Source organism: Nasonia vitripennis, chromosome 2 (assembly GCF_009193385.2).
Source record: "Nasonia vitripennis strain AsymCx chromosome 2, Nvit_psr_1.1, whole genome shotgun sequence".
In the NCBI taxonomy this organism is placed as follows: Eukaryota; Metazoa; Arthropoda; class Insecta; order Hymenoptera; family Pteromalidae; genus Nasonia; species Nasonia vitripennis.
Window position 1 is genome coordinate 19,798,537 of NC_045758.1, and position 22,809 is coordinate 19,821,345.

General features: G+C 40.3%; 3 protein-coding genes across 6 annotated transcripts; 1 reads left to right on the forward strand and 2 right to left on the reverse strand.

The window, feature by feature from the left end:
- Window positions 1-81: 81 nt before the first annotated feature.
- LOC100120442 (3'-5' RNA helicase YTHDC2) lies at window positions 82-5,207 on the reverse strand. The gene is made up of 8 exons (XM_031923602.2): window positions 4,672-5,207; window positions 4,388-4,581; window positions 2,240-4,322; window positions 1,781-2,167; window positions 1,421-1,671; window positions 999-1,342; window positions 865-918; window positions 82-799 (listed from the first exon to the last, which is right to left on the reverse strand). Exons 1-7 carry the CDS (start codon window positions 4,863-4,865, stop codon window positions 907-909), a joined length of 3,465 nt encoding a protein of 1,154 aa, XP_031779462.1. The 5' UTR covers window positions 4,866-5,207; the 3' UTR covers window positions 82-799; window positions 865-906.
- LOC100680527 (death domain-associated protein 6) lies at window positions 5,184-10,180 on the forward strand. 4 transcript variants are annotated; one of them, XM_016988758.3, is made up of 4 exons: window positions 5,184-5,902; window positions 6,130-7,270; window positions 7,582-8,436; window positions 8,525-10,180. In XM_016988758.3, exons 1-4 carry the CDS (start codon window positions 5,849-5,851, stop codon window positions 8,845-8,847), a joined length of 2,373 nt encoding a protein of 790 aa, XP_016844247.1. In that variant the 5' UTR covers window positions 5,184-5,848; the 3' UTR covers window positions 8,848-10,180. The 4 variants fall into 4 exon arrangements, with proteins under 4 accessions (XP_016844247.1, XP_008212057.1, XP_031779463.1 ...); XM_008213835.4 differs by having other exon boundaries at window positions 6,133-7,270; XM_031923603.2 differs by having other exon boundaries at window positions 8,509-8,636.
- LOC100678019 (kynurenine formamidase) lies at window positions 8,870-11,199 on the reverse strand. Its single transcript, XM_003427650.5, has 8 exons — window positions 10,836-11,199; window positions 10,646-10,736; window positions 10,452-10,553; window positions 10,229-10,363; window positions 10,074-10,152; window positions 9,697-9,888; window positions 9,437-9,587; window positions 8,870-9,136 (listed from the first exon to the last, which is right to left on the reverse strand). Exons 1-8 carry the CDS (start codon window positions 10,848-10,850, stop codon window positions 8,996-8,998), a joined length of 906 nt encoding a protein of 301 aa, XP_003427698.1. The 5' UTR covers window positions 10,851-11,199; the 3' UTR covers window positions 8,870-8,995.
- Between the last annotated feature and the right edge of the window lie 11,610 nt (window positions 11,200-22,809).

Here is a 22,809-nt window from a genome sequence, read left to right on the forward strand (position 1 = left end):
TTAATATATAATGCTGATAATATTTGTATATTATAAATAGTATAAATGCTGCAAATATATGCATTATAGAAGAACATAATGTAATGAAGTGTTAAAAAACGATTTATTAAATTTTCATTATACATATAATTTATACAACAGTGTCAAAGTAATTGAATCATTACAAATTTACTATAAATAAAATTTAAAATTATTAGTTATTTTTCTATAATTATTTGCTAATTAGAACTCGCTAACTACAATAAATAAATAAAAATTTGACTAGTCAAGTCTTTTTTCTAAGTCTAGTATTATTTAAGTTAGATAATATTTAAAATTTAATGAAAAAATAATTTTTAAGTTTCAAAAACTTGCTATACATAACTTTTAAACTTTTTGAAACTTTAAGAAAAATTATTGTACATTATATGTTATAAATTTACAAATGTAAATATTCACAAACAACCTTGAATAATAACTTTTAATCATACTTTATCAGTATTTTGTGACTAATTTAAAATAAAAAAAAACACTTTTAGTCTAAACTTACAATTTTATCTCTTAAAATGTAAACAATATAAAATAATCATTGACAAGTGCATCATGCAGATGTAAATCGCAAACAAACGTTCAATTTCAAAAGTTCCTAGTTACCATAGATAATTGAATATTTAAATATTCTATATTAATGAGTATTCACACAGTAAGACTTAGTGAGGGAAGATTTGTCAATTTTAGACATACAAAGAATAAGAAGCATGTCCAAGAGATCACATTGTATCATAAAATTAAGCATTCTTTTGCAGCATTCATATTTCATCTAAAAAAAAGTAATAATTTAAATATTTAAATTGTTAATAAAGCAAATTCCTTATTAAAACTTACCATGATAGCTGTTTATTTGCCGAGATCGTCTTTAAGCAGTAGTTAAAGATTTTTCTAAAACATATTACAATTTTTTTTTTCACTTTCAAAATAAATAATCCTAAAAATATTCTTATTTTATTCTTTCTACTCACTTCTTCATAGTCTTCTGTACGTCTGGCATTGGCTGGGTAATAGTCCACAAGTAATGGTCTAGGTCTTTGACCTATACCCAATGGTTGCTGTAATCCACATGCTTGCTCTTCATTAGTAATCACAGTTACTAAAGTTTTGATAACTTGTTCATCTTGTTGGGTCATAAGTTTATTTGGATTTTTCATGCGACGTAAAAATAATGCATTCCACTTTTGTCTTAAATGTAAAACAAGTTGAGCTGCTTCTGGATCAACTTTAAATACTACCCAGTCATCGAGTTTTAATATTGTCGTTCCTTCATGACTTTCATCAACTTCTGAATCAGATTCACTTTCAGGTATACCTGAAATAGAATAAAAACATAATTATAAGAATCATATAATGAATATTATATTAAAATAAAATATTTTATAGTATATACATTCGGCTTCATAAATTACATCCATTGGCAATCGAGCTGGTCCACTAAATATTGCTACAGTGATTGGATTAACCAAGGTTACAGTTCTAGCATGACAAAATCGGCCAGAGCGACTCATTTCTTCATAAAGCATCCAATCACAAGGCAAAGAATTTACATTAGCAGCATGCACTTGAGCTGAAGTCGTTCTCAAAGATTTTGAGAAGTCTCTTAAAGTCGATGAAGGATGGAAAAAAACTTTGACCTCTTTCCTAAAAAAATTAAATTACATGTATCATTACAGATCGTTTAAAAGCTATCATAAATTAACAATGTAATTCAATTGATTTTTAAATGTTCTAATGATTAAAAAAGACATACTGCGTTCTTAATTGAGCATGTTCTCGATCAACGCGAATCAAATTTGGATACAATCCAGCTGTTAAAGCTGCTTTAACAACAGCCCAATTTTCAGAATTAGAATTCAAATCTCTAATATCACCAGATCCTCTGGACTTCACAAAACCAGATGCTCGCAATTGGCCGAGCAGTTGAGTCCTCATTCCAACAACCATTTCCATAACTGCGGCTGATATAAAATTCTTTTCACAGAATGCTCTTTCCCATCCATTTGCTCTAGCATTCTGCCAAATTTGAAAAGCTCTGAGTACCGACATATGATCAGAATAAGTATTAGATGCAAATTCTTTGCGTGCTAGCATTGCTGCTTGTTTCTTCGATGGTTGAAAAGGTATAACAAATGGATCCCTGAAAAAGGAAAGCATTTTTTATAGTACCACAGTATATTCATGATCACATTATATAAATTCACACACTTACTTATATGCTAAACTGCAGACTATTGTTAAAATAGGATCGAGACACTTGAGAACAACTGCGTAAAGCAGCATTTTTCCTAAACGAGGTTCGATAGGCAGATCCAACAAATGACTTCCTAACTCAGTGAGATCTTCCCAAGGATCAAGAGCGTCAATGGTTTTAAGCAATTGAACTGCATTTCTTGTTATCACATTGGATGGAGGCTCTATAGCTTTTTCTAAGAATTCAGCTATAGGTGTATTTCCTGGAGCTAAATGCTTTGTATAGAGACAGAGCTGCTGCAAAGGCAATCTCAACATTTCTGGTGTTTGATATAACTGCATACTGTTATATCGAACTGAAGAATAAAGCCGATAGCATATGCCTTTTTGACATCTACCAGCTCTACCTTTACGTTGTTTAGCACAAGCTTGAGATATCCAATTTGATCGCAGCATACATACACCAGATATGGCATCAAATGACTTTTCCTTTACTTTACCTGAATCAATGACATACACAACGTCATCAATTGTTATACTAGTTTCAGCAATATTTGTAGACAGAATTATCTTTCGTGTGCCTTGCGGGCTGGGTCTGAATACCCTTTTCTGATCGCTTGTTTGCATGTTGGAATGAAGAATATACAAATTATAGCGATTACCCTGATTCATTCTATTTTCTCCATTGATTTTTTCTCTCATAGTAACAATATCGTCATATCCTGGCAAAAACACCAAAATAGATCCCATAGGCATTTGCAAGTGTATGTGCAGAATTAATGTCAGAAGCAAATTGTAATCGACATTTTCGTCATTGAATGTATGATGATAGACATCAAGCAGCATTTTATCTTCTTCTGAAATAGGAGCATTCTTGGCTCTTGATAATTCAACCTCTGATGTAGGACAATCGTAAGTCTTAATGTAAGCTTCTATTAGTTCTGCACATTCAGCTTGTTTCATATTTTTTGCCCAATCCAAAGCAGTCCAATCATTGCAAGATTTCAGGTTCAAATTTGCACCAAGATTTAGAAGTTGTTCAACTGTATTTAGTAATCCACGACCTGCAGCAACCATTAGTGAAGTAACAAAAGTTTTTGAATGCTGATAATCTACAGAAACATTTTCTGAATGTATCAAATGTAAAATTTGAGTGAACTTGTCTTCTCCTCCAGACAGCCATGCATCAGCAATAGATTTGTCCATTTCTTCTATCAGCCATGGCTCTAGTTCAACCTTTTCTGAAACAGGTTCGTTATGCTGTTTCTGAATTGGAATAGGTATAGTATTCCTCTCTTTGTTTTTTGCAGGTCCAGATGACGGTGGATTGTACTGAGTCCAAGACTCCAAAACTTTTTGTTGCTCTTTGCTATTTACAAGCTCTTTCTTTTTTGACAACATCTCCTTTGTCGTGTAGTTAATAATTTTCAAAACATCTTCTAAATAATATACATCTACATCAAATAATTTTCCAGGCACACTCACTACTGGACAGTTATTAAAATATTTAGTGAATATTGTTGTATCAATGGTTGCACTCATGAGAATCACTTTCAAAGATCTGTACTTGACAAGAGCATCTTTCAACGCAATAAGAAGAAAGTCACAAAATCTATCACGTTCATGAACTTCATCAACAATTATGTGAGTTATCATTGCTAGTGCTGAGTCATCCCCCATTAATGTTCTCAAAAGAACACCATTAGTACAATATGTTAACAAAGTTTTTGGAGCAACTCTACTTTCTAGTCTTATTTGATAACCAAATGTCTGACCAATTTTTTCGTCTCGCTCAAAAGCAACCCTTTCAGCCACTGATACAGCAGACAGTCTTCGTGGCTGTGTACAAATGATTCTGCAAGTTTGATTTTTTTGTTGGCAATTTTCTAGAATAAACTGAGGAATTTGTGTAGTTTTACCGCAACCAGTCTCTCCAGCTATAATAACAACTTGGTTTGTACTCAGGGTGTGCAGAATTTCTTCTCTTTTAGTCACAACTGTTAATGAGTTGCGGAAATTCAGTACATCATAATTAGTTTTTAGTTGAGGTACTTGCGGTATACTATTATTCAATCGGCCCATTGCCTTTGTGTTAGTATTAACTGAAAAGCAAATATGTTTGATTAGTTAAAAAAGAATAATTAAAAACAAGACCCCAAGGTATTACCTTCACTTTCCACAGTCCGTTCCCTTTCTGTTGGTGGTAATAGATCTCTGCGCTCCTTGCTTTCAAGGGGACATTTTTTAATTAAGTTATAAATAACCTGTCTAGATGTTTTTTGCAATTTAATAACAGCATCAGCTTGAACTATCGTAGAACCTTCTCTCTTGAAAACAGTGAGAAATCGATTGGCACCACGACTGTAAAATGAAAATGCAGTCGATATAACTATTGTGAATATAGAGGTAACCATGTATATAATTAGAAAAGAAACTAAAGATTATAATCACCCTCTGCTCTTTGATTTAAGGCCCAATTGACGTGCCAAATCATGAATATAAGCTCTTTCTTCAGCTGTATAGGAAGAAGGAAACTCTAATTCTTTTTGGTCAGCAGTTTCCATTAATTTTTTTATCGTCAAATTAACAGCTATTCTAGTATCTTCTCCAATGTCCCGATGCCGTTGGTTTTTTCGGCGAGGCATGTTTGCACTTTTTGTTCCCAAACCCTAAGGTCTCCAATAAGTCACTTACTCATAAATTAGTACCTAATATTTAAATTGAAAATTCTGCCACTGATTAAGTTCTTCGGCCGGCGCCGTAAGCAAAAGTTGCGTACTTCTGATGTTCTGTATCACTTCCACTTGCTGCTGTTCTTTAGGGCGAAATTACAAAGCACAACACTGTGCCTTCGCGGAATATTCCGTTCCCCGAATTCTCAAAGCGCGCCCAACGGCCAACGGGGCGCGAGCTCCGACCAATCACACTGACGTTCAAGGTGCGTCCAAATTCTAAACCTCCTTGATGTCAGCTGATGCCTTTTCAAGTGTGTTGGGCAAAAATTAAATCATTGCGTTATTGCAACTTTGTTTGTTCTGGTTTTTCGAATATTATCAAAAGTTTAATATGCATTTTGGCAACATTGGTTTATAGACAATTATCTAAATAAAAGTTGTCATTTACAAAAAAGACATGCCTCATAAAATTTTAAAATCAGAAGTATTATATATATATATATATATATATATATAATGATTATACCTTTCAGAAATCAAAGTTTCTGAGCATGTACCTAAATCGCTATTGTCAGCCAGAGGGCCTTCGAGTCATTTAATTATCATGGTGAATTAAACTACCAGGAAAACGGAAAATGCATAACTGCATTACCTGCATATAACCTTTCAAATCGCGGTAGTGTTCTATATATAGCGAGCTGCGAGATCATGCCAGACTGCCAGCGGCGCCACGCGCACTGCCACCAACCACACGTCCACACCACGTACCTATCTATATACAGTCCACCCGACAACAAGTCTCGACAGGTTTCTGTTTCAGTTAATGCTTTGAATACACACTTTCTACGAAGTACGAATGTGTGTATATGTGAGGATTTTAAGTAGTCGGTTTTGACGAGGCTTTGCAAAGCTTTCATGAATATATTCGGAGACATGTTAGTCCAAAAACAAAGATGACTGACGTTATTTGTATCTCTTCGTCTGAAGATGAAGAGGATTCATCAAAGGTTAGAAACTTCAGCTTTTATTAATTTTCTCATTATCTACCTTTTTATAATACATTATAACATTATATATATATATATATATATATATATATATATATATATCATACTCTTTTAATTATGTGCATGCTGCTTCATTCTGCTCTTACCAGTTATATACATGCTGTATATTTTGTGTGCAATATTAACATAAAAACAAATTTTCAAACAATATTTACTTACCTTTGTAGCAGCTATCAGATATTTGCCAAAAAAGGAAGTCATCGATAAGTTTGGACGACACAAGAAGTAGTAAAAGATGCAAAGTGGATGATGAAAATAAATTATCCAGTGACTCAAATAAACCTAACAAAAATTTGCCAAATACAGATGCAATCAGCCCAGAAAAACATAGTAATGAACCTCCAATCAACAAATGCATTTCTCCAAAGCCTGGACCGTCTAAACAACATAATAATGAACAAGAGTTTCAAATGAGCCATTCTGATTCATCCAGCGCATCTTACAAATCAAGTCCTATGAAAAAAATTATAAAACCACAATTAATTGTGCGCGATATAATACAGATTCCTGAACCTTCAGAGAATGTATTTATGAAATTTGTAGAGAGCTGCAAACAGAAGAATCCATCCGAGGAAACAAAAAAAATTTTAAGTAAATTGAAAAAACGATTTGACAAACTCGATTCTCACGATAAAGATGATGAAGAATTTCAGATGTTTCTTAAAATAAGTCTACAAAAAGTTTCAAATGACAGCAATGATAAATTTTACACCTATATTCAGGAAGTACATGAAGAAGTGAAACGTCGCTCTAATAGACTACAGTTATCAACATCTTCGGAAAGGGAATCAAGTACTGGTGCCGAGCAGCAAACTATTGAAGAGACAAAAAATGCACAAGATATTGAGATATCAAAGCAAGATATGAAAAAAGTGAAAAAAATAGAAAAGGCCATTAGAATTTGCCTAAAACGGATTAGGGAATTAGAAGAGAAAGAAGTAGATTTTGATGCAGAGGAAAATTCTGCTTATCTACAAGAAGACAGGTATAAAAGAAAACTGGTAGAACTGTGTAATTCACTCAGTGACATAGTAGGGGACAGAATGTTAAAGAAGGAAATATATAAAAAACAAATAAGACGAAAAGATATTCCTGGTGAAATGACTGGGATATCTACAGTAGATGAAGCAATCATCAGTTTCATTAACACTAACATTAAACAAGTTAATAAATTAAAACATATAAAACATCCTTACGCTATAGCTGACTATCTTTTAGTGCCTGATTATCCAGATATTTTAGATTGCATTGTTAAATGTGATAAGGAAAAAGATCTTGAATTAACGAAAAAGAAAATGGAGCAATTAGGTAAGCCAAATTTAATTACTTTTTTTGCATAAAAAGAATCTCAATTTTAAATCAACAAACTCAACTTTTCATATAAAAATATAAGAATGCTACAAACATTTTGATCAGTAAACTATAGCATTTTAGCTAGTAGATAAGATAATTTGTCGAATTCTTTTATTTGTCAGATCCTCAACAGTTTTTTTAAATAACTACTAATGTTTACCTTACTTTCAATTGAGTTTCTGAAATGAATAGAATTTTATCTGTATTTCAACTGTCAGAACCCATTTAAATAAACTAATTACAATATAACATTGTTCTTTCATTAGCTAAAACAGCCTTCAAATCGATTGGCTCTTACTTGAAGAAACAAAGAGTCCTAGAGAGCGAGGAATACATATCATCATTTATTGATGCCACTACTGAACCAGATCCTGCAGCTAAAGATCCGGAATTGAATAAAAGGTTACAAAACAACAAAAAAGAAGGTGATAAAAAATTAGAAGAAATTTTTAAGAAGTATGTAGATAAGCAAGAAGGCTTATCAGTAGAGGAATTAGAAAACTTGAATGATGAAGAATCAGCCCACGAAGATGAAAGTGATGGTGAAAGTTCTAAAGCAAATGTGAAAAAAAAAAACTTGAAATCTGAAGAAAGTAATACATCTATAATAGATGTTAAAGAACTAAGCAGTCATTCAAAGGATAACTCGGCTGATCCTATTTTAGTGATAGAAGACGATGACGACATTCAAATTCTCAGTGATGATGATGAAGAAAATACTGAAAGTAAGTCAAACAATAAATCTGGTGTAGAGAGTAAAGAAAAACTTACCATTTTAAGAAATACCAACAGCTCTCCAGTAGAAGATACTACAAATATTTTTGAAAAGGAAGAAACAAATTGTGCAGTAGTTGATATTACGAAGGATGATAATGATAATATTCATGCTACTTCACTGTCTACAGATATTGACAATATAAAAAATGACAAAAGTATTTCTACATCTAAAAGTTTTTTAGACAAGGATAACAAACCAAAAAGTGATGACACAACGAAAAAGAATGAAGTAGTACTTGAAAGCATCCTACCAAGTAAATTGACTACAAAAAATTCGAAAATTATGGAAATAAACGAAGTTGGAGTTCTTCCTGATGGTCATCAGTCCAGTAATAACACTGAAGGTATTGAAATCGTTAATGCATTGATGTTCGAAAATTTTTGAACGATTATAACTATTTTCAACTATAGTATAGAGTTTATATTTTTTAGGACCTGAAAGCGCTGAAAATAAAAATTCTTCCACTTTTATAAAAGTGTGTTCCTTTGCAAAGCCACCTGAATCCTGGAAAGATACTTTATCACCAGAAAAAGCAAAAAAAAATATGCAGTTGCCAATTCAACAAGCTCTTCAGGATTTGTCTAAACCTCAATATCATGCTTTAAATAGAGAAAAAGACAAAAAGTTGCATTTTGCTAGCACACTATGTATCAATCCTTTAGCTGCAAACAGAATCGACGCACTACCTAAAAATGTGTTGCTGGAGAATAATCAATGTGCTCGTCCGCAAGCCGGGAATAAAACGAGAAACTAGACATTGTAAATATACCATCGTGTAGGATTTGTAAGACTGCGAAAATATCGTTACTATTTTCTTCGTAACTTATTTGTTATGCGAATACATAACGCGATTGAGTTTACAAACTTTAAAATATTTTTTTCGTTGTGATTGTACAGCACAATTAGCGAGTGTACTTTATATTAGCTATTAATATTTTAGATAAAAGAAATTCGCTTCTGGTGAGATTCTCTACTATGTCAAAGTGATCAACATTATCTCTGAGCAGCAAAAATTCAACGTTGTCAACCAATTTCGTCAGTCTCTGAAAGAGTATTTAATTAAAATATAAGTACCGAGCACAAATCATCGATAAAGGCCTTTGGGAGTAGTGATGTATAGATGTAAAGTAATTTTTTGAACTCGAACGGTGCACCGATGATAACAAAATTACATAATATTTGATGTACCTTCTGTGTGCAGAAGCAAGCTTGCACCATCGTTGCGCTGGTTGATTCAAAAGTTGGTTTACAAGGTACCACTATTTTTTTGGCTTATTGTATAGCCATGTCTATACTCCCGAGAGCCCTTAAGTTATATTATACAAAAATAGAAATGTACTTACACGTGCATAACGGCGAGATTCTTCAATGAAAATTGGAGAATCGCACTCTCCTACTGTTACGATTACTTTAACGTTTCGTACTGGTTCTAATGTTTTATCGACGTCATCCGAGATTTCCAATGGGGCGAATGTAAATGAATTTATTTCGTTCCTATATTTATGATAAGAAAAAATATATATTCGTTTTTATTATAAAATAATGAAAATTTTGTAATTTTATATAAAAATAAAAAAATAAAAATGTATGTTTTAAAACGCACGATGTTAACTTAACAGCTTCGTTGACACTTGTTCGTAGCAAAGGTTCTAGTGCGTAGATACCGCTGATGAGGACTAGTCCTTGAAGCAAATCTCGATAACCGTGCCTTGTCATGAGGTCGAGCCAGCCAGCGTCGTGTAAAAGGCTCGCCGCGAGATGCGCTCCGGCACTGTGACCGCCGATCCAGACACATCTAAGTCGCGTAAAAAACATAGGCGTGTATTATAATTACTAAGAACTTTGTAAAAGTGTACATATGGTTATTGCGCATAAAAGACAATGTATATAATATCCGAATGAAAGTGTAATAATGCAGCAACACACTGCACAGTGTATACGATGTATGTACGAGAGCATTTGCAACACTAATGAACTTACTTTGATCCCGAGGCATGCGCAAGAGCTAAGACTTTTTCCGTTAGAGTTTTTATTTGCTGAACTATGTCCGTTAGCGTTACTGAAATAAAACATATTTTCAATCGAAACTTTGTCTCTTGTTATTCTGCGCTTCAATAACATAATTTAAGGCTCACCACTTGGACACAAGTCGTAGCCGGCTACCAAAACTTTGATACCATGAGCGACCAAATTTGGGACAACATAACCAGACATATCCTTACTGAATTCTAGCCAATACCCTCCGTGGATGAATAGAAAGATGGGCGCATCTAGTGTTGAAAGAAACAGTAGGCAATACGTTTATAACAACGATGAATGTTTAACGCAAATTCCTTCGTGTATATATTATATTCATACCGGCTGGAAGATTGGTTCCATAGACGTCGTATTTTGTTTTTTCGGAGGGCCCGTAACTCACATCCCGCTCATGTTCGATTGAACTTCGAACTTGGCTTGTAACTAGAATGAAGAATAAAAATAAACAACCTCAATGCTGTATAATATACACAAGTGTAGATTTCGAATCGGCACTACTGCATTGGTAAATTTACTGTCTTGGCTGAATTTGAAGTATCGGGCCAGTAATTCCATCGGTCCATATCGTTTGCTCCAATTGCTCGGCATGTAATTGAATTCGTGGTCCTGGAAGAAAAGCAGATCGCTTAGCGCTCAATACCCTGCACGTGCGCTCGTGAAAATGAACTCGGCGTGTGTGCAGTGTCACTCGCGAAGGGGACGTACCGATGAGACGGACATTTTGCAGCAGCGAGGGCGAGCTCTTCTGTCGAGTCAAAATTTCCAAGAAATGTGCCTTGAGAAGCGTCGGCTACTTATTATAATTTGTGAAAAAGCCGACTCCGATACCTGATGGCTCCGATGTGCGAGAGCGAGTGTATATACTATAACCTATCACGACGAGCTCAGTAGCAGCGGATTATCGAAAAAAGTGCGGATATTCCGAAATATCTGTTACTTGCAGCGTGCGCCGCGTCCAGTGATTATGAATCGATAATGATACTGAAGGAGTGTAAATAAGCGTGGGGGGGAGGGGGGGGGGGGCAGAGTCTGAGCTGCGCTCCGTCGATATGAAAGTAAACTAGCAGTTTGTCCAGCCTGCCTCGCGCCTCCGCGAACGAATACGTTCACTTTTGCAGTCACTCGTATATGAGCAAATCCACGAGCTAGTGGAAACAACTCGGGCGTTGAAAGTCGAAAATTTCAAATTGAGGGCACACCTACCAGGCCAACTTTTTTCATTCTTTGGGCCACCTGGAATGAGAAAATGCGCGCGTGCATGGCCGATCGCTTGCCAAACTCTTTTGCTGGGCACTTGAAATTCTCTTATGGGAATTTAACACGGGGAAAATTAACGAAAACCAGAAAATTGCGACTTTTTGTCTGGAGGCGCAATCCAAAAATGGGTTTTAATAGAATCAATATAAAAAAATTAATTTGAGGGCTGGTGGGTTAAAAATGGTTATCTAGGTCAAAAGTTGTCTAGGCTTGAAGATGGCAAAAAATCACCAATTTTTCGATTTTTTTTTATTTTTAAAATCCTTATAACTTTTGATCACAGCGGTCAATTTCAAATTTTTCAAATATATAGCTGACTGTCAAATTAAAATGTTAATCCAAATTTTTAAAACGAAAGTAGAAGAAAAAAGCTACAATTTGATTTTTGACTATTTTCAAGCCTAGACAACTTTTAACTCGAGAAGCTTTTTTTAAGTCACCAGCCCTCAAAGTAAAGCTTTCTTCTGATACTTCCATCCTAGTCATGCACGTTTTTGTATTGAACCATGGGTTATTTTCGTTAATTTTCCCCATAAGAGAATTTCAAGTGCCCCAAGCGATTGGCTATGCACGCGCGCATTTTCTCACTCGAGACGGCCCAAAGAACGAAAAAAAGTTGGGGTCTGGTAGAGGTGTGCCCTCAATTTGAAATGTTTCCACTCGCTCGTGGATTTGCTCATATACGTTGGGGAGAAGAATGCGCGCGTAGAGGAAAGATCGACGAGGAGACAGGTTTTCTGACGTAACCGTCGACGCTGTACAAGTATACGCTTTTGTAAGTTGCGAGCAGTAAATTTTAAATAAATGTACATTTGTATACTATTTTTCGTAGGGGAAATTGCGAAATGAAAATATGATTTTAGCACGCTCGCGACTCAAATTCTTTCTTTCTCAACCAATGACGGAAATGATCTATATATAATATGCGCTGCATGGGACCCTTAATCGCGCTTGGTCGGCGCCGCCGCGCTGCAGCGAAAGAGCACGAATACAATAGTATATTGTCGCCTTCGGCTCGGGCTAACTCGCCTTGACTCGTACTGCAAAATCCACGAGGCCCTTGGTGCACACCATATTTTATGTAACGCGCGGACGTATTTTCGCGTTTTTTCGTACGTGTTAAGAGGGACTGATGTGACTATTTTTTGACACGGCAACCGTGCTCTTGTCTTGTTCAAACATTATATAAACGAAATAAATAATGCAAATTTATCAAAATCAACTTTTTTTTTAAATTACAAAAAAAAATGTTGCGGGCAATAAAGGTTTTTATTGCCCGCTAAAATAACTTTTTTGCCCGCCGGTCAAAAAAGAGTCACTTTAGTCCCTATTAATAGGTACGAAAAACGCGAAAATCGGCCGCGTGTTACATAAAATGCCTATATACACGGCAGCGCGGATTCTCGGGTCACTCGTTTTTTGCAGCTCGACGCCGACTATAGGTATAGTCTGCAGTGAAGGCAAAGTGCAGCGCACGCGGGGAATTTCGACGGAGTATATGGCTTTACGAGCTCGCGCGGGGCGAGCATTTGAGGGCTCCGTGTATCCTCGCCGATGCGTTATGCGCTTTTGCGCGAGCTGAGTTGTAAATGTTTATATAATAGTACACGCTCGAGTACAGAAAACTGTATCGTGCAGGAAGGTTGCACATGGAACTGAATACTTACTGAGCGGCGACTCAGCCAATGAAAACTTCCGCATTACGCTATGGCCCGCACTGATCCTTCCGCTCTCGTGGAGATAGCGCGCGTCTACTCCCGATCTCAACGCTGAATTCGATAGCAACATTTTTTACATTTTGCGCACCTTCTTCGATAAGATTACAACGTCGCTCGAATATTCATTGTACGAGGCTGCGTGGAATGCGTACCGTTACGCGCGGCATTCCTACGGCCCTAATGATTTGAGTCATCGCTCGCAGGGTCAGGCCGAATTTTCCGAATCGTTCGGACAAAGCGCGTATCATTCATTTCGAGCGCGCGTTGTGACTCACGGGAGCAAAATACCTATAATGTAGATGAATTTCGCGGGAATGCATCATACTATAGCTGCCGACACACAAGAGACGAGGCCCGAGCGTTGAGAACCCGCGGAGTAAATCACACACCCCTGCGGCATACCTGCGTGCGCGCGGCTCTTTCTTTTTCGGTCGGCCGCCGTACCGGCGATATACCTTCGTCGCTACGCTCCTTTCCTTTCAAACCAGAAAAACCGGACGTCCCCCCCCCCCCCCCCGTACCGCTGCAGCGCTGCCCTCCCCCGCACTCTCTCTCTCTCTCTCTCTCTCTCTCGGTATTCTTCCATGCGCTGCATGCACACGGCTCCGTCGGAGAATCGTCCTTTGCCGTGACTTCTATAATACCTACTCGGCATTGTTCTTGTCGATTCCGCAGGCGCAGTTGCACTGCTTGTGTTCGGTCGGGTTAACCGACAACTTGGCGCGAGCCCCATTAAAAATTCGGACTGTGCGCGCGCATAAAGCTGTTCTCTTCTCATCCGCGCGCACGCAGTCTGACGCAAGACGCGCGAGTGCACAAGTCGCTACCGCGCTACAGCCCACCGAGAGCCTGCTCCAGCTGCACACAGGCGTACATCCTTCGCTAACTGCTTCTCCAAGCGATCTCGAGGTCCGACTCGGGAGGCTCCGCGCGGATGTTAGCATTATGCTCCCATAATAGCTAACGCACACACACACACACACACACACAGACATAGGTAGACGGGTCGGGAAAGCGCGCGAGAAAGTGCTCGGTGTACACGCAGTCTCACGGCTCGCCGGCTCCCCCAGCGTTCAGCGCTGAAGGCCAAGGGCACATGTACTTGGCGCTGCGGCGAATTTTATTGCCGAGGTCGGAGCGGCGACGCCTCCACTGGCCTTTTGCGCGCGTATGTCGTGAAATATACTAAACTAGCAAGAGAGGCCAATTGTTGCGCCGCCGCGATATATTCATTTCCGATGGCGGATCGGATCGATCGAAATACAGCAGCGGCTCGGTGTCATCGCTCAGCAGAACCAGTCACACGTATAATCGAGCGCGTCGGGTTAATATATTTGACCCAGAGCTACGCACTCGATTGAGCGACGGGAAAAATCGGACTCGGCTCCCTACACTCTGTCTATAATATATGAGCAAATCCACGAGCGAGTGGAAACAACTCGGGTGCACCGACCGGGCCAACTTTTTTCATTCTTTGGGCCATCTGGGATGAGAAATCGCTTGCCAAACTTTTTTGCGGGGCAGTTCTCAAATCCGGGGCTGGTGGGTTAAAAATGGTTATCTAGGTCAAAAGTTGTCTAGGCTTGAAAATGGCAAAAAGCAGCAATTTTCACCGTGTTTTTACGAAAATTAGTGATTTTTTCTATTTTTAAAATCCTTCTAACTTTTGATCCCAGAGCGGTCAATGTCGACCATCCAGCCCTTAAATTCAAGCTCTTTTCCGAAACTTCGATATCCCAGTAATACACGTATCTGGATTGCGCCTTGAGATATTGAGTAGGTGAATTGGAATGGAAATAATGAAAAAAGCTGGTGTCTGGTAGAGGTGTGCCCTCAATTTGAAATTCTCAACTTCCATAACGGCCGAGCGGTTTCCACTCGCTCGTGGATTTGCTCATATGTATATACCTTACTTAATTGATCTGTCCCTGACTTTTCTCTCTCGCGCGTCTTCTGTCTTTTTATAGTTTCTCGCTACTGGTCACGCGGCTCATATTCTCTCCTGATGCGAGACTACTAATCAGGGCCAATCGGCAGGCGCGTCGTGCGGGAATTCGTTCTTACTGCAGAAAACGTCCGACGCTTCGCACTCTGCTTACAGAAACTGGGGCTTCAAGTAGATCATAATATATAAGAGACACGAGACGCGCTGTCTTCTTGTTTGCTTGAATCGAGTTCCGTCAAAGATCGGATGGAATCGGATGGAATCGGATGGAATCGGATGGAATCGGATGGAATCGGATGGAATTGACACACAGTTTTCGCAGACAAGAGCTCTCTCGTGTCGCCTGTACGTTTCGTTATGCTCACCCAGCTGGCTTTCCCTGTCCGCCTAAACGTGCTCCCGAGCACAATAGCATCGCGAGAGCAAACAAATTTTGCCAACTCTGCTCTCCGATGAGCACGTGACGAGGCCATCAGCACCGCCCGCGTTGGATGGTGCAGTGTTGGTGTGCACTCGCAAACGAATATTTTCAGGCATCACTTGATATTGCGCGCCACAGCGGTCATAATCCTACACGTTTGACCTTCGTTTCGAGCTCGTGTGTCCCACCAGATGCACATTCAGCGTCTCGTCGCTCTGCGGCTGCGACTAGTATGCCTTCTTCGCGAGATCAAAAATGTATCTCTCTCTCTCTCTCTCTCCCTCTCTCTCTCCCTCTCTCTCTCGGCGACTCGAGTGTTCCAAATGAGCGATGATAATACAAGTTGTATAATAATAAGCGAGCACGGCGACGGTGTCTTATCGAACGCTGTCTCTAATAATAATCTCGATACCTGTGCAGCGCGCGAATTATAACACTGGCACGAGCAGGCAGTTACGAGTATAGCAACACGCGACTTGAAAATCGAACTCGGCGGGTATATCGGGTTCGATTGGTATTCGACGGAGCGCCGCTGCTATACGAGGAAGCAAAGATCGATTCACGCGCTCTCGGTTCCGATCCGCCCAAGTGGCCCATTGCGCTCCCTGCGACATTCGAATGTGAATAATAAGCTGCAGGCGCATTACGATTCGAGTGGGCTTTTTTCCGAAGAACAGCGCAGCAGCGAGCTGGCCCGAACGAGTCTATGCAAATTCGAATCGGCTGTTTCCATAACTGCATAAATTACGATCGTGACAGCCATTCCGAACGAGATGCGCCCGGCGCAGTGGGGTGGGGTGGGGGGGGTGGGGGTGGGGGGAAATCGATGCGTGACCCTGATGTCCATTTGCCCATCCCTATCGCATCAGAGACGGAGGCTGAAAGGAAAACAAGAGCCCGACCTATAAATACGCCATAGCCAGGGCGAAGCGTGCCTTTTATAATTATAACCGCGTAATGAAAAATTCCGATAAGCCAATCAGGCGCGCGGCAATTAAGTACAACGCCTGCAGAGCTAGCGCGCGGTGAAAGAGTGTACGCGCATAGGAATCTTTTTTAGGTCGAAACCCGCGCGCTGCTCGTTACGTAAACGCTCATTGTCCTCGAGTTACAGCCGCGCTCGCGCAACCAGAAAGAGACAACGAGCGGAGCGCGCAGCAGATGCGCCGCCAACGGATTAACCGCGGCTTAACGAGTCCGCACGTATGCGCACATCTAAGACTGTAAGAGAGCGCGCTTCTTCTTCTTCTCCTCCTCCTCGGCGCGTCTTTGCATGAAAATGAGCGATGGCACGTCGTATGTTGTCTTTGTGTTTGCTTTGGGGATTTACGCGTGGGTCGGTCGCGACGAACGGGAAACAGATGCGACAGGTTGCTGAAAGGGCCTCTTGCCGAGGGATTTATTGGACGCGGTTGCTATACGGAATGTGAAATGGGAAAATCGTGGTGCCGATGTGATCGGTGATCGCGAGTACGCCGAAACTGGCGGGAAGTGAAAGCCAATAAGAACATCGACGACGTGTAGCTATTGGGTGTGCGCGCGCCTCGATTGAAAATAACTGCAGCGCCGAACCCGCGATAAGCGATAACGCCTCGGCGCAATAAGACTGTTGCAAGATGCGGAAGGGAGAAATCGGTCGCGAGAGTAAACGAGGCGGAGATTGCGGGATTTCAATCCCCAATAGATTAATCCCTTCGCGGCGCTATATATATATGTGCGTGTGTGTGTGTGTATAGTTATATCGATTTCACTCTTTTCAACTCGAGTGATTTTCGAAAACGTTGCGCGCTCTTATACTTTCCAAAGTACGCAGCATAAATCGCACAGTAATGTGTAATTTAAGTATTAGCATTATCGGCGGGTGAGATGGAGCACGATGGCATAATTATCATTCTCCGCCGCAGAGGAGGAAAAAATCCTTCATCGTCATCATAAATTCACAATCTAATCGAGTTACGTGCCGAGGAAAAAGGGCATAAAACTACAATTAAACCGGCCGGGCGTAATTGCAACTCTCCCGCCGTGCTCTGCAGCCTAGACGCATTATCTCGAATCGTATCAATCATATTCGCCTTTTTATAACAGCGATATAGGCGGGCTTTCAATTACCTATGCATAAGAGGCCGGCTGCGTAATATGCAAAGCGCACCGTTGCAAAATTCCAAATGAGAGGAACAATTACCGGCCGATCGCCTAGATAGATAGAAAAGCGCGTTGCCCTGCAAAAAATCGACGCCTATATACTTATAGATAGCGATCGGACTCGTGCATTTTCGTCAAATTTCGTCACGACTTTTACCTCTGCTTGCGAGCGGATTTTTTCTCGCACCGAAACCGACGCGGCGCTGCCTTGCATAATTCATCGATCGGCGGTGCCGAAAAATCTCGAACAATACCATGCTGGATCGGTCTTTGAATGCAGTCCGAGTCGCGAATGGCATTGGCGTTGAGGATGGAGAGCGAGGGAGGTGGTTTATAGCAATTAATATTCGTATCAGGCATCAATGATAAGCCGACCGGATAAGGTGTGGACTTTTTCTCCGACAGTTTATATCGCGAGTCTGCTTCTTATTGCTTCTTATTTCGTTGTACCGCGAAAGTACCATTCGACGCGAGGCTATATCTAATCCTGAAAATTTAAAGACAACTTGCAACTCGCCCGCACTCCGCAATTTCTTCCCAAGCCATACCGGTCCGGAGCCTCGCCTCGCTACGAGCCTTCCCTCACGGGCTTACATCTTTGGGCCGCGGCCGCGCTGGAATTTCGGAGCGAGACGCGTCACCGCGACCTCTTAATATCGCCTCTCGTTCTCCGCTCCCGACTATCTCCCGACGAGTACCTATGGCTACGAGCTGATCGGCGATCGAGCCATAACGCCTGCACTCACGGCCACGTTTGTTCGCGCGGTGCCGATTTGCATAGATCGCGCATAATTGCGCGCCAAGTTGCAATCCGACGCTCTCACCGTCGCGGGCTATTTCCAAGGACTTGAGCGTAGCGCTCGAGGCGCATCTGACGTGAGAGTTTCCGAGATCGGCCAGTCGAGATCCCGCATCCATTCCGAGAAAAGCCTGGCTCCGACATGTTTTTCGATGATTCATCTTTGCTCCGTCCTCGCGTACACGAATGCGCTTGAGTGCAGTACGTGGCAGTGGTAGGCACTCGATACGACCGACACGGCCACTGCGAATTTCCCAATTTTCGTATGCGAAGAGCCCGAAGTGGCCAGTCATTCGGTCATTCTTTCCTCTCTGCAAATAATTATTCTTGCGTAACGTATAAACTGCTGCAGGAATGCGTAGAAATGAATCAGTCCCACATTTGGTTTATTATACTCAGAGGCGTTCTTCCTTTCGTTATATCATCATCATCATCATCATCATCATCATCATCATCATCATCCTTTAACAAGAGCGGAATGCGACGAGCATCGGCCATTGTGTGTAGTACTTACAGAGCGAGCGGAGACATGCCCACAATAGAGTATATTAGGCGCGTTGAATGCGAATGAGCTGCCCGCGCAATGCTGGTCAAGGGCTCTTTTCGATTCGTACGGCTTTTTCGGGCTCTCGCATTCGATTGTTCGGCGCTGGACGTACGCCCCGTCGATTTGAATAGGAGAGGTACCGTTTTCAGAATACATTAGCATCGAGTATATGATTACAGTTAGCCTCGCGCTGTGCATTTAATTGTCTCTATCGGCGAATAGCGTTGCCTTAGGGCTATCACAGGTAAAAAGGAATAGCGAGGAATAGCAGCTGAGAGCCAATCAGAAGCAATCTTTAAACGGACTCATTCCTTCGTGTTCTCTCCCCACCACCTCAATAAGGAACAAGTCCGTTTAACGCTTACCTCTCTCCTTTGATTGGCTGCCAGCTGCTTTCCTCGCCATTCCTTTTTACGTGTGATAGCCCTTGATTTACCTGAGTGTAAACAAAAATTTACGCGACTCTAAGAATGCGACCAAAAACCTACCCTCAGAGTCTTGCAGAGATTCGCGTAGTAATTACCTGAATCTTGCTGCGAACCCTGCGTATATGTGTTGGAATGATGAACGTCCAGTGTTCGAGCATGTACCTGAGATAGATTTCGAGATTAACACTATCCTATCCCTCGAAATAAAGATACCTCGCCTGCAGGGGACACATCTCACAATCCATGTATATGGGTATATAAAGTACCCGCGTACGGTCATTTTTTTCCACCGCAGCGCACCTCCCATTCGCGTCTCTTCCCCACACACTTACTGTAGCTGCTATGAGCTACACATCCGTCGGCGTCGTCCCGCGACCACCCGAATGTGCCATTGATACATCTGTAAGGAAATAGGGGAAAGATTCAAGATAGGCTCGTTGGAAGTCTCAAATCCCATGCAACCGAGCGCATTGGTCGCCATGGCAACCGGCAAAATCGCTCGTCACCTCCCGAGTGGAAATTGGGTACGGCACGCCGTACTTGAAATCCGGTCCTGATCAAGCTTGTAATGATGCGCTAACCCGGCCCGGATTTGCTTGCCTAGATTTAGAAAACATGTAAACTGTAGCAGATTCCTACGATACAACTTATAGGTTTAATGTAATATTAAGGGTACAGTAGAGGACACCTGAAGTAACGTAAATCTTATGAGAATATAAAAGTAGTCCTAACCTATATGTGATTACAATAGCTTTGGTTTTGTTAGGAAATATATTTTGTGTGTTAACTCCGAAATAATTTGTTGTATGTGAAAAAATGAGTGAACGAAACAAGTTGAGAGTTCGCAATTATCGAATGAAGCAAAAGTTGAAAAAAGACATGCTTGAAAAAGAAGCTTCAGATAATGCAGTAGTGCCAAAGAAGATTTTGCATGTAGAGAGTAGTAAAATTCTAGTAGAGCAAGTTCAGGAAGTACAAGACATAGAAAACATAAAGAATCAGATACAGATGCACCTGTTATAGCAAAGAAGTATAATAATGATGAATTTGTAGAATAGGCGAATCTTAGAAGATTTTCATCGGATGAAGAGACTGATTCTGGTGATAGTGATGAGGATTATTTAGATGCAGCTGAACAATTTATTGAGACAGATTTTGTAAAAGACTTGAAGAAATGGTTTTTTACGTTTACCATTCCTAATACTCATCTAGATGCTTTATTGAAAACATTGAAACCGTATCATTCTGAACTTCCTGCATGTGCAAAAACATTTTTAAAAACTGGTCAAAAAAACTATTTGAAATTAAGAATTTTAAAGAAAATGATCCGGAAGATGAAGCCAAATTTGTTTACATAGGTATTGCTACAGACCTTAGAAGAACTATAGATGTTAAATTACACAAAGAAAAACAAATTTCAAATTTAATCTATTTTTATTCATTTCAGAAAACTTATTTTGGCTGCAATATAAATACTCAAGAGAAAAATGTAGCTGCCAAAGTTATAACTCCTATTTTCAAAACTTTCTTTTCTAGAGATCTTGTTAGAAAATTTACTGCTCAAAAAAAAAAAATTAAATAAATAAATAAAGACAAGTACATTTTTAAAGATTCCAAGTTTTACGACTGCTTGTTTGGTAAGAAAGGAAATAAAAAAATTATTTTTGACTCATGTATTTATATAAAAATATTCTTCATAAATAAGTATAATATATTTTTCAGATGCAATGCAGAATGCATATAGTAAGAAGGGACAAACAGTGACAAATGCTGATTTACTGGGACTGATTGGAACTGTTATAAACAATGCTGCTGATTGGGATCGAGGTCGTGACAGCAGAAAAAGAACTCGGGATCAAGATAGTGATGGCAATGACGTTTAAAATATTAATAATTAAAATTTGACTATTTTTATATATTTCAGTTACATATACGTTTTAATGTAATTTATGTTCTATAAATTGCTCATGACGTACTTAATAAATAAATTAACAAATAAATAGTATAACGTTTGTACAACATTATTTGGCATTTATTATATTAGAGTAAGTTGATAATAAGAAACTGATTTAGTATACTTCAGGATTTTATCCGGCCCGGATCCGGTACTGTAGTAGTCTATACAAGTAAACTTCAGGTAGGGTAAACTATGCACGATAAAGCCCGTAACATTGTCTGATTTGTCAATTTTTTTCTCTTCATATTCGTTTTTTCTCGGGCCGGATTTGCGCGGATCATTACACCTGTGCTACGGCCCATACCCGATTCCTAGCTTGGCCCGGATCAGTACCCTAACTCTCCTGATCCGGCCCTGATCTTACCCGTAGGATTGATTCTAGTCGGGGCTGCGCGCGCTCTCTGCGCAGCCGCCAGGCGAGTCTCTTTTATCTGAGAGAGAGAGAGAGAGAGAGAGAGAGAGAGAGAGAGAGAGAGAGAGAGAGAGAGAGAAAGAGAGGGAAACCAGGAATTTTTGGGCTTCTACCGGTCGCAGCTTATCCGGACGGGAAATCGGGATAACTTGATGTTTTCATTACGTTGCCTTTATTTTATGCAGAGTCGCAATAATTATAGCCCTTCAAGTATGTAAGAGCATACTCGAAGAAAAAATATGTCAATTCTCGCTGCATGTTGCGTCTGCTATTTTAATATTTCCTTCGAGGATGAAATTGATACTTGTAGCTGAATAAACTCGCTACGGTCCGCTGTAATTTTCTGCTCGTAGTTCAAGTGGTAAGAAAAATCATTCCCACTAGGAGAATACCTAGCGTAAGGCCATGTGGCCCGCGAGCAGAAGATTTTATCTCCACGAGAGCAAAACAAACTTTACGCCGTGGAACGTCCCATAAAAAAGTGCCTCAAACGAGCCACACACTTGTCTGCCTCGATTCCAGCAAAGTGTATGAAAAGTCGACATATACGGCTGCAGCAACCGCGGCTCAGACGCGCAGAGAGGAGAGATCGAGCAATCGAGGAATCCACGCTCCCCCAGTATAGGTACTACACGACGACACTATAGAGCGAGCTGGAGCTGCCGGACTGGGAGTGCGCTTGGCATATAAAACATGCGCGTGTATAGTACATACCAGTATAGTGCATACCATATAACCCAAAACCATAAGCTCGGCGCATGCGCATATAACGTGCTCGCGCGGCTTGTGGGTACCCCGTGTGTCTTCTATTCAGTCTCTCTCTCTCTCTCTCTCTCTCTCTCGCTCTCTCTCTCTCTCTCTCTCTCTCTCCTGCAGGCTCTCTCGCACACATGCATCATATATGTCGTACGGGTGCACCTATAGTTCCTGCGCTGCCTGCCGGCTGCCGTACCGCCGCCCGTGTAGAGTGTATAGTAGACAGACAGAGATAAAAGAAGCGGCCGAGGCGAGAGCTGTCGGAGTAGGGGCCTGCGGAGAGAAAAAGCGCCGAGA